A 12,039-nucleotide genomic window follows, 5' to 3' on the forward strand; every position below is an offset into this window, starting at 1 on the left:
AACTTTATTGCCCCAGGTACCTAAGTAATACAACCTGAACAATCATGATACAGTGACAGAAAGTATGAAGAAAAATCACTCAAGAACTTATTTACAGCTGCTTACACACTTTGTATCAAAACTCAGAGCAGATGTTGGAAGTTAACTCAAAAATTTACGTCCAAGTCACAGACTTATCTTCTAACTCACACTGAAAACTTAGAGCAAACTAACCTTGTAGAAAGATGTACTGCGGATCAAATTCTATGATGCCTTCTGCATTGTCACTTTTTGCTATAGTTACTCGCACTGTGGATATATTTCCTATTATAGGAGGTTGATCCAACTGTAGACCATTTTCTTTGATGGTAAAATCAAATCCACTTTCAAGAACACACACACACACAAAAATAATAATTAAAAAGTTGTGAAAGTATTAAGATTAATGTCATTTTAATGATTACTACAAACACTTGTATTTTCTGAGAGTAAATACCACAGACTTTCTTGCCACATTTTCTTAAAACGTTATATGGAAAAAATAATAGTTTACTTCCAGCGATGTTTATCTTTCATTTTTTCTTTCCCATGAAACTCTAGAAAATATTAATGAGGTTATACTCTAAGCAGATTAACCATCTGTTAGCAGTGAAACCCATGCACTATACATGAAAACATGCTTCAAAAAAGAAGCTTTGAAAACTTCAATCAGGAAAATCTTAACTAGTAATTGTCTGTACAGGTCATTCCCATTGCTAATATATTACACAGCTATCATAACGACCTGTGTTTGTATCTCAGTTGGAATCCACAACTTTGATGATCTTTCCTAACACAGTCACTGTAAATACAAACTTTTAATATAACTTCTCACAAGAGATATAAATGAAAAGAGAATGAATTGGAATTGTAAAAAACATAGTTCCACATTAAAGTAATTCCACACAGTGACAAGTTCACATACTCCACATTTGTGTTTTTATTCTACATAACGTAGTGTTACACCTGCTTGAAATGCAGAGCTGCATTCACTGCTTTGCTGTTCCTTTTGGAACACTACTAAACCACATACAGTATTTATAACATAATAGGCATGTCTCAAATAATAATATTTTACTTGTCACAGAACGTATAACAACCTTGCCAACACCTGTTTCTTAAACATTCAAGAAATGAATGCAATGTTTGGGCTCTTAATCAGAAAAACGTTCATGCCATTATTAAGAAAACTGATTTCCTCATTTCTATCATGATCACTGTTATAGCTGTCTTATGAAGTTTTACATCAGAACAGGCTAGATTTCATGGCTGACTTTATGCAGTTAAGTGAGATATGTTTTTCAGCTTGTTATCAACAAGCTTATTTGCAACAAGTTATTCTCTTTACCTTCCTTGGAGTTCCACTTTGGTAATCATCACTGAAAAGTCTTCAGGACCTTCAGGAATGTCATCGTCATGAATTTCAATCAAAATCATTTTACTCTCCTCATCTGGTTCAAATAATAACTCCGTTACTGTGGGAGTGAAATCAATTCCCTCCTCTGCAGTTCCATTTATTATCTGAAACCAAAGATGCACTTTGCCATAGCATCCTCCAGAGCGCACAATAGTGATGTTAACCTAAGGGGAAAAAGCACTTATTAAATAAATAAATATATTAGAAACTCTGTTCTTCTATTACAGTTGCTTTCAAAACTGTTCTAAAGGCATCTTTTCAACAGGTTTAGAGATAACATCTGTTTTTAATAAATACAATCTATATGCAGCCTAGCAGACGGCACTCTTTCTCGGAGTGTCAAAGAAGTCCAAAAGCCATGATAGAGCTTGTGCTATGAGAAACGCAGGAAATCTTTGGTTTATTTTTCTTCTGAAGTTAAGCACAAAGATAGCAAAAATACTGAAGTCTTTAAACATTGTACATAGGAATGAAGTTTAATCTAATACCCATCTTTCTTCTTCTGTTGTTTGGAACAACTCTCTTGAAAATGTAAACACTCCATATGGAAGATCACTGGCAACCATGGTAATATTTGCTGTGTTGCTAGATTCATTTATTAATGCTCCATCACTGATTCCAGTTAGTTGAAACTGATAATAACGCTTCTCCTCAGGATGGTCATCATCTAGAGCCTAGGGAGGATGAAGAGTGATAGCTAAAACTTTCTAAATACTACTAATAAATACTACTACTAATAAATACTGCTACTAATAAATACTGCTACTAATAAATACTGCTACTAATAAATACTTTCTAAATACTAATAAAACTAAATATTATTTCCTGGGAGACAGGTATAATTAGTTTCTAACCAAGATAATATCTAAATAAAAGAAACGACTCAAAGTAGCTACTGATGTAAATTCAGTCTCATACCTGTATTAGAACAACTGCAGCAGACTGTCTGTCTCTCATCGTCAAGGTTCCTGATATCTCAGTAAATTCTGTATGATGAGGAGGTGTTATATTCCAGTATATCAAGACCTCACCAAAAATCCCTGGGCCACGTGTCAGGCTGCAGTTAAGAACACAAATACAGATTTTATTTTTCTACTTTAACAGTTAATATCCAATTCAGAGAAAAAAAAAATATCCAATCCAGAGAACAACAGTATATCATACTGTTGAGCACAACAGAAATGCTATTAGCACTCTTGAAGAAGATTGAGTTATATCATCAAGGAGAGCACATGTTTGCAATTTTTGGCCCCTGTGCCGTATATTCTGACCTTCTTTAAAAATACACTTCTAAATTTAAAAATAGTTCACATTTTAGAAGAGATAACAATATACAGCAATCAAGAAATGCTTGAAAAATATGGATCTTCATTGCTTCTGAGATTCTCCTTTATTTGGAAAAATGAGATGCACTTACCTAATAAGAGCAGTCCCATTATAACTGCCAGAAGGTTCTCCAATCAGAACATGCTTGAATGAATGATCTATTCCAACCACTCCAGAAGCTCCTTCATCACCCAAAATAATGATGCTGGCCAGACCTAGAACAAAGCTTCTAACATTAAATATTTTTTTGAAATGTATAACTGAAAGTTAACTTATGAAGATTTTATGAATTTTAAGCATTGGCTACCTAGAAAAAGCTGTAGAAGCCCCATTGTTTAATCTGCAGAATTTGATAAGATAATGCCCTCAGCAAACTGGTTTAATTGGGAACTGTCCTTTAGCATGGTTTTCCACTAAATAAACACCCTGCATGGTCCCTTACAAACAAAACTAATCGGTGGTTCCTACAGGTTCTGAAGCTGAGCTTGATTGTTGCTTTTCGATAAAGAATTCTTTTTGCACAGTGTTAACTGTTTTGTGTTTCTGCATTTTGTTTGCTTTTTCATGCTGAACACAGCAGTTTATATCAACAATTTAGAATGAAACAAATATGACCTAAAATTCTTACTCATTTCTAGAGTAAACAACTTATGAAAAAAGAATGACATTCCAAAACAATCAAAGAAACCATATCAAAGAACACTGCAAAATTCAATATACATAAGCACCATAGTCTAATATGAGCAGGCTTAGTAGAATTCTCATATGAACTGTCTAAAAATTAGAATGTAGTTAAATAATTATTTACCATTTACAGGGGATATCTCTGCATCACCAGAAGAGACTAGCTGAATGGTAAATGTTTCATTCCCTTCCAGGATACCATCTTCTACAGCACGTATAACAATAAACTTCTGGGATTCAGTCTGGATCATGTAAAGACCAGAAGATATATATATATTTATGTATATATGAAGTGAAACTAAAAAAAAAATACAGTATTATACTATGCAGAAAACTACTTATCATCAACAACCCATATTAAGTATGCATATGCTTGGTATATTTGAACCTTTTTCAAAAAATAAATTTCTGGTTTACCTAAAATGTTTACTCACAGGTTAATGAACAGTAAAAACATAAGCATTATGTTCTATCCAAGAAATATTCTGGATATTTTGCAATACTCTGCAGAGGCTGAACATCGTTCATGCTTTTCATTTCTTCAAATTTATTTTTTGATTGTATGATAATGGAACAGAATTGTTCTGTAATCATTACTCACATGCAGTATATTGCTGTTCCTCTTTCTTAACAGTAAAAACAACTCATATTTGAGAAGCCTGTTTCCCTGTTGATAACATTATATTGCTTTAAAAGGAGCATTAACAGTTTTCCTCATTGGTTCAAACTAGCCCTTTGGTAGTGTAATCTCTAGCTTAATAAACATCAAACAAGAACCATGCTAACAAATCCATGAAGAAAAAGTCTGTAGATTTAAAAATAGTAAATCATTTATTGTTGTATCAGAAATACCTCATTAAAATGAAGGGTACCATTCAGAGGGGTCAAGTCATGTTCAGCAGCCTCCTCAAGAATCCATATCACTGTAACTGCTCCCTGTCCACCAGGACTTCGACTTACAGTGAGCAGTGCAATCGCTGCAGAGTCATCAGGTGTCTGAGGTTCTTTCACTGTTACCTGAAGAAAAAAAAAGAGGAGGAGGAAGAAAAGTTTTTATCAGTTGTACTCATACTGACTTGGAAAAAAAGAAAGAAAGAAAGAAAGAAAGAAAGAAAAATATAAAAAAAGCATTATTAACAACAAACAAAGGAAAAGAATGAAAATCAGCAAGAAGGTAACAGGCAAAGAAATGTGCTGAATTCTGCTAGCAAATATGAGTCACTCAAGCTACTTTCGTAGGGTCTGTAAATCAAAACAATCACAGACAGTGAGTCACAAGCAGTCACCAGTAAAATGGACAGCAGAAGAATCATTCACTGTCAATCAGTAAGATGAGAAATGTTTTGTAATTTCTTTCCAAACTTTAGTTTCAGTAATGAATATTACTAAAAATCCATTTTAACATTCAGCAAAACACTAAAAATCCTTCCTTGGACATCCTGGATTATTAGTACACAGAATCAAAATGCACTGATACAGAAGTCCAAGTCTATGCTGCAGTGCTGTCGTTGCCATAATCATCACACATAGTTTATAAAGACAAGCACTAATACGCCTTTCATAGAATCACAGAATGGTTTGCGTTGAAAGGGACCTTCAAAATCACCTTCAAGATCTAGTTCCAGCCCCTCTGCTATAGGCAGAGACACCTCCCACTAGACCAGATTGACTCAAAGTCCCATCCAGCCTGGCCTTGAATGCCTCTAAGGAGGGGGCATTTACAACCTCATCAGGCAACCTGTTCCAGTGTCTCACCACCCTCACGGTAAAGAATTTCTTCCTAATATCTAGCCTAAATCTACCCTAGTTTATAATCATTTCCCCTTGCCGTGTCTCTATATGTGCTGATAAAAAGTCACCTCCCAGCTTTCCTGTAAGCCCCCTTCAGGTACTTGAAGGTCACTATAAAGTCCCCGAAGAGCCTTCTCTTCTCTAGGCTTAAGAGCTCCACATCTCTCAGCTGTTCTCACAGGGGAGGTGTTCCAATTCTCTGATCATTTTCATGGTCCTCCTCTGGACCTACTCCATATCCTTCTTGTGTTGCAGGTCCCCGAACTGGATGCAGTACTCCAGGTGGGGTATCATGAGAGCAGAGCAGAGGGGCAGAATCACCTCCCTTGATCTGCTGCTGGTCACGCTTCTCGTCATGCAACTCATTTTCAGTGAAAGAACTGTATTACAGTGCAATGAAGGGTTACCAAAATCAGCTATGTGCTAGTGACACAAATCAATAATCCTGCCTTTGCAGAAAATAGTACAGTCCAAATCAAATCAAACTCACATTTTTTTCTTCAAAACCAAATACACCAACAGGGGAATCATTGGGTGGAATAGCAACAGTTACTAGTGTTTCATCTCCAAGTCTTGCACCACCCGTTACCCTCACTAAAGCAATTTTGAAGATCTCAAGGAATTCAACTTCACTGTCATCTATGATTGTAATTTCTATTTCTCCTGTAGCCTGAAAGAAAAATAGAAAGAAAAAAAACCAAAGCAAAACAAACTAAACTTCATTTCTAATACTCTATATGAATTTTTTGAAAAATATTAAATGTAAAATAAACAAATTTTGTATAATTACAGATAAGCAGACATTGTTGATTGTGCTCATTTCTTATTATGCCTATATATTTTAATATACAGACAGACATCATTGCCACTCAGCCTCAATTCTGCTCAAAAAATATACTTTCTTATTGCCAAACATCAATTCTCTTGACATAAAAAATCTTTTATATACACAAAGTATTTTCAGAGACAGTATTAAATTTAAAACTAAAGAAACATACAGGAGTATTCTGAAAGTTCGCAGAGAAGACAGGTTATATTGCAGATTTAGGCTAAAGGCCTTTATCATAAAAAAATTATGGCTTCACTTAAAGGTACCAAAGACACGTATTCCTATCTGGTCAATATTTTAACCAAATACATTACAAATACAAATACATTGTGCTTTTCCATGTTAAAGCACTGAAGTCAGGAGAATCATTCATATCCTGAGGCCATGAATAGAATTATTTTAATGAATGGATGAAAATTCCATTGGTAGAAAATGTGAGATGCTCTTAAATTAAAAACCAGAGATCCACTTTAAGCAAGTGCCCACCTGCCCATCTGCAAATGTAAGGTTTCCAGATGATGGTGCAAAATCTTCAAAACCAGCAGTTAAAGGAATGGCTTCCCAATACAGAACTGCTGACCCAAATCTCCCAGCCTGTCGAACAACTGGAAGTTTCAGTGTATTATGTGGTGGTGGTACCTCATAACCAACAACAGTTCCAGTTTTATCCTGAAAATTCAACAATAACAACAAAGAAACTAGTGAGTATCACAACTGCTATTTATTGACTGACTTTTGGATAAGAATAAATATAGAAATCACAATCACGTGTAATCTGGTCTGAGTTTAGCACTGATCTTGCATAGCAGAAGTACCAATTAGATGACATCCTGGAGTTCCTCTCAGAAAATTATGAGACTCTCATTTTAGCACTTCCAGCTTCCTAATAACTTTCATATATTAATTATGAAGAAAATTCCAAGACTGAACTGCTTGTCTGACATCTGACCTATCCATCCAGAACAATTTACTGTCATAAACCCTATTAGAATAATATCAAAAGTGGTCCGAAATCACAGACTCTCCTGCTGGAATGTGACTTCAAATATTTTTCATTCAAATTCACTTACCTTTGTAACACTAAAACTAAATACTCCTCTTGCATCATCATTTTCTTCAATTGTTATTTCAGCTATTTCTAAACCAATCCTCTTCACACTTGGCTGACCTCTAGTGAGAGAATCGATCAGCTTCACATCAGTAATATTGATTATAAATCCTTCCTGTAATTCTGGAACATTGTCCTGCAAAAATATTTTTAAGTGTCACTTTTTTTTTTTCCCACTACAAAGTACTATGATTAAATTATAACTATAAATTTTATAACTTTATACCTTTACAAGCTTTCTAAGTTTGATAAAATTAGAGTACATGCATAAAGATGACTACTTCTGGTATGCTGTCAGAGAATTTGGGATCATATAACGAATTCCTTACTTCACATCATGTGAAAGGTAGAAGAGAATATCTTTGCTAAATTTTAGAAGCTGAAGTTGATAGCCAGATTCCAAACCTGCTGAAACAATAGCAGGAATTGCTAGCTGATACTTCTTTCTCCTACCTATAAAACAAGTTGGTCAGATTTCATAAAATGAACCAGTACATATAAAACAATATCTCCATGCTGAATGTATTTAAATAATTCATCTACTTTTAGTGAAAAATTAATATTTTTCAAACTACAGACCAAATCTGTTAATAAGCATGTAAGTTAAAATAAATTCTCCACAAAACAACAGGCACCTAAGACATTTATATTTTTCTCCTTTTTAATAATATTAACTTGGGCAGTAGGACAACGCAAACTACTTAGTTCCTTCCCAGTTACCAGTATACAAATTCTTCTGAAATAGATGACTGCAATTCCTAGTAATTTACCGCTGTCTAATGATGCAAGAATCCTACCTTCACCTCTTCTAGAATACTAAGTCCTTTTCTTAAAATAGAAACAGTAATAATGTTCATTTCTTTAAATTAAATTATTGCCTGAAGTTGTTAAGGCTACTCACAGGTAAAATAGTGATCATGACAGAAGTTACTGTTGCATTCTCCATCATAATAATTGTCTTCTTTTCTATTATATAATCCTCATTCTCTGTTGCTTGGTTGGAGAGAGGAAGGTCCAAATTAGGTTTGGTACTCAACTGAACTGCAATCTCTCCAACAAATCCTTGCTCACGAACAATTTGCAAAGTAACAGTAGTTGAATTCATTTGTCCTATAAAAAGGAGGGGAAAAAGAATGAAGAATGCGATTGTTTTATACCCTTGCTCTGCTTGATTTCCAGCTTGCCTATTTATACTGGAGCTCCTTACTAGAGACCACTTAGCTCAGCTTAGGAACAGAACCATACCTGGCTCATGCAAATGAACAGACACAGATGGTGTAAACACAAAATAGTTTGTAAGCCAGGAAAGTATTTTAAAACAGTATCTAGAAGAATAAAGAAAAACTGAATATTTACAGTTTTAAATGCTTGCTATACAAACTTTTATTTCAGTATTGCTATTCTTACTTATTTTTCCTTCAAAACTCCAATCTCACTATTTTTGCCTGGTCTTTACCTGCCTAGGAGATCACCAGTAATTCTAATAGCAAAAAGCTTCACTGTAGCTCGTCACTCTGGTTGTACATTTTAGAAAAAGCCATTTTAACTCTCTGTAACACAGATTCTGAAGAAAATTACATGTACTTACATTTCTAAGGGTAGAATATCTTTTTAGTGAAAGCAGATTTACATTTTTTTCCAGTGAACTAAACACAACATCTAGCTAAAAGTTAACAGTTAACTTGAAGAGATAAAAATCAACAGGCTTTATACTTCAAAATAGTTTCATCAAACTAATTATTTCTATCAATTACCTATGGTACTAATTAGCTACTATTTCACAATAGTTCATTTTCTATTAGCAAGCAAAAAAATCCCTTCAGTGCTAATTGGCCTTAAAATAGAACAGGCAAAGAGGTTTTAGCTGCACTAATATTCTGATGGAAAATGCGGAAAATGTACATCTCATAAAAAATAATTTTTTTTACAGACAGGATATTATATTGCCAGGAAAATTTCAATTGGGCTTTTGAAGTATTAATAGCTTATCTTTCCATTCTCCCAGCCAGCTGTTGGAAAAGCACCAACAGCTTGCAGAGAGTGCTGGAGGAATCAGCTGCCTGCATTCCTGGGCCTGTAGAGAGACTAAGAGCTCAAGCACCATTGTAATTCTCCTCGGGCAAACCATGCGTTCGGTCCTTTAAAGTCTTATATCATCCAATCAAATGAGTCCGTAAGCAGAAAACTTCAATTTTCTTGAAATGTAATTCACACTTGTTCTACTTCCTTCTGTCTTCCCCTGTCTATTTTTGACTTATTTCCTGAGGAAGGAGTTTTTCTGTAAATTATTTTAATCAGATTACAAACCTAATCAAATAGGCAAATTTGCTTTTTATATAAACAGAAGGATCTTAAGTGCTGGTGAAATACGACACAGGATGCCAAGGTTTTGATAGGTTAGCCCCTACAAAATGACTAGATAATGTTGATATGCACAATGTGACACACAACATGCAGTGAAATTGCATAGTCAGAAATTCTTAAAGATATTTCTACTACATAATTTGTGTATAAAAATACTGCTCTTTAAGAAAAACATATAATCAATGTTATCTTGAAAAAGTTACCTTAAAAATATACATATATGTTTTACAACAACCAAGAGAAACAGACCTACCTTCAGGCTCTGTGACTTTAACAAAGAGAGAGTTTGTATGCCAGCCAATCACACCATGTGGGGAATCACTAGGTAAAATGGTAAGTATTGCTCTTGATTTTTTGGGATCAATGATAGCTCCTCTCGTAGTATCTTGAACACCCACAGTGGTAACACGAGTGAGAGTGATAGCCACAGTCTCTGAAAGCTCTGCAGCACTGTCTGCAAGAATTGTCAGTGTGATCATGGACAGTGCCTGACCCTCTGAAAATGTAATCTAAAATGTTTTAGAGAGAGGGAAAAGAAAAAAGACAAACATATTCTCAGTGCTGCCATACCAAATATTTTATTCTGTATAACTATCAACAATAGCAAAAACAAAACAAAAAGAAAGCATACAAAAACTCATTTTAAGAAAAAGGCACTGTGGCAAAGCAGCGTGAAACCTAAGTCCCAAAGCTAGAAATGAATTCTCAGTTAGACGCATAATAACCAAAGACTAAACCACAAGGATGAGAATGAGTTTGGTATAATCAAGCATACTACAACTATCTTAATTAGTGATGCTGCGCCTCAAGACAATGCAAAACTGGTCAGTTATTTGAAAGTGATCATACATGCTTATTAGCAGAGAACTGCAGAAAGGCAGAGGTTAGAAAGGAGATGAACTAGTCCAAACTTCCCTGCTAAGAATAGGTTCAACTAGAGCAGGTTACTCAGTCTATGTTCAGCTTGGCTCTGAATACGTCCGAAGACTGACTTCACAAATTCTGGAAACTTGTGCCAGTGTTTCTCCACCCATACAATAATGGTGTCTTTCCTTAAGATTCTTAGAATCATACAATAACAGAATATCTTGAGGGAATAATGGGGGTCATCAAATTCAAATACCGATGCCAAATTTCATGTGCTCAAATGGCATTTTTTGTATTGTATCTATGGCAGACACAACATAAAAGTATTTCTCTGTCTTCTTTATTCCTCTCCCAGGTATTATAGATGATAATAAGGTCCCCCTTGAGCTTCTTCCTATATCCAAGATGCTCCAATCTCTTAATGACATTTAGGGATCTTCTTTAGACTTTCTCATTCTCTCACACTAGAGGACCCAGAGCTGTACTCAGCAATATACATGTTTCTCACCAGTGCTGACCAGAGGAACAGGATTATCTCCTTTGACCTCCTGGCAATGCTATGCCTAAAGCAGACTATTGCAGAAGCACATGTTGCTGGCTCACATTCAACTTGTCCTTCATTACATGCTTTTCAAATGATGCAAAATTAACTTTCTCCACTGAGGCTTCTTGCATAATACACTTAAGTTTGATGCTTTCTCTAACATTACAAGGAGAGGAAAAATCAGTTAACTGCTGTTAACTCAGCATTCTTCCTTTCATAATGTGCCAGGTCCAGCTGGGGTGGAGCTCTCTTTCCTCACAGAAGCTGATTAAGTGTTGTACTTTGCATTTGTGGCTAGAAAGTGCCAATAGATCAATTTTTTCAGTTACTGGGGAACAGTGCTCGCACAGCATCAAGGCTGTCTCTTCAACTGATTACCTCAAAGGCCCATAGAAACAGGCAAGAGGCTGAGTGTTTTGAGCTTACATAGCAAGTTTCTGACAGCGGGGCCCTCAGGAAGCCTCTGTCAGCAGAGCCCAGCAGTGCTCCATGTCATAGCAGAGCAGCTCCAGCTACTCCAACAGGGACCCACTGCTACCAGAGGTGAGCCGTGAGCTACACCGGGTGTGCTCTGAGAGAGCAGATATAAGAGCAGGAAACGCTGCTTTGCAACAGCAACTGAGAGAGAGAAGTGAAAAATTAAAGAGAAACTTTACGTATTATACTGCCTTTACCTCAGTCAACAAGTTTTTCTGACTTTTATTCTATGCCTATCTTGTTGAGAAGGGCAGAGTAAGAGAACAACAGAGTGGGGGGCCTGGCAGACAGCCACGGTCAACCCAGGATTTATATCAAAAGTATGATGAATGTGTAATAGGTACCAGCGTCATTACTAACTGAAAGAATGCTAAGTCAGTAGTTTTGTTAATCAATGTTTCCCTTCTGTCTTCTATTTAAAATGACTGACAAATGCTTTTTTCTTTTTCTTCTTGAATTCAAAAGGCCAACCACTTCACCTGGTCTTTCTCAGAAACAAAGACATATATACATATAAGTATACACGTATCCTAAGTCCTTATAGGATTCAGAAACAATTAGGCTACACCTATACTGTAGATTAAGCAGAACTTTACAGTGAATTATGTTACACT

At 35.5% G+C, this 12,039-nt stretch overlaps 1 protein-coding gene across 1 annotated transcript in view; it reads right to left on the reverse strand.

The window, feature by feature from the left end:
• The window catches only part of ADGRV1 (adhesion G protein-coupled receptor V1), a 251,698-nt gene that overhangs the window by 156,625 nt on the left and 83,034 nt on the right, over positions 1-12,039 (reverse strand). The window contains exons 55-66 of the mRNA XM_048931822.1: positions 9,791-10,046; positions 8,075-8,283; positions 7,136-7,309; positions 6,552-6,734; positions 5,727-5,906; positions 4,298-4,462; positions 3,570-3,687; positions 2,853-2,976; positions 2,354-2,492; positions 1,924-2,109; positions 1,367-1,599; positions 214-362 (exon numbers count right to left, since the gene is read on the reverse strand). Coding sequence (XP_048787779.1) covers positions 214-362; positions 1,367-1,599; positions 1,924-2,109; positions 2,354-2,492; positions 2,853-2,976; positions 3,570-3,687; positions 4,298-4,462; positions 5,727-5,906; positions 6,552-6,734; positions 7,136-7,309; positions 8,075-8,283; positions 9,791-10,046 — 2,116 coding nt within the window. The remainder of the gene's footprint in view (positions 1-213; positions 363-1,366; positions 1,600-1,923; positions 2,110-2,353; positions 2,493-2,852; positions 2,977-3,569; positions 3,688-4,297; positions 4,463-5,726; positions 5,907-6,551; positions 6,735-7,135; positions 7,310-8,074; positions 8,284-9,790; positions 10,047-12,039) is intronic.

The sequence above is a fragment of the Lagopus muta genome, chromosome Z (genome assembly GCF_023343835.1).
Source record: "Lagopus muta isolate bLagMut1 chromosome Z, bLagMut1 primary, whole genome shotgun sequence".
NCBI classification, from domain to species: Eukaryota; Metazoa; Chordata; class Aves; order Galliformes; family Phasianidae; genus Lagopus; species Lagopus muta.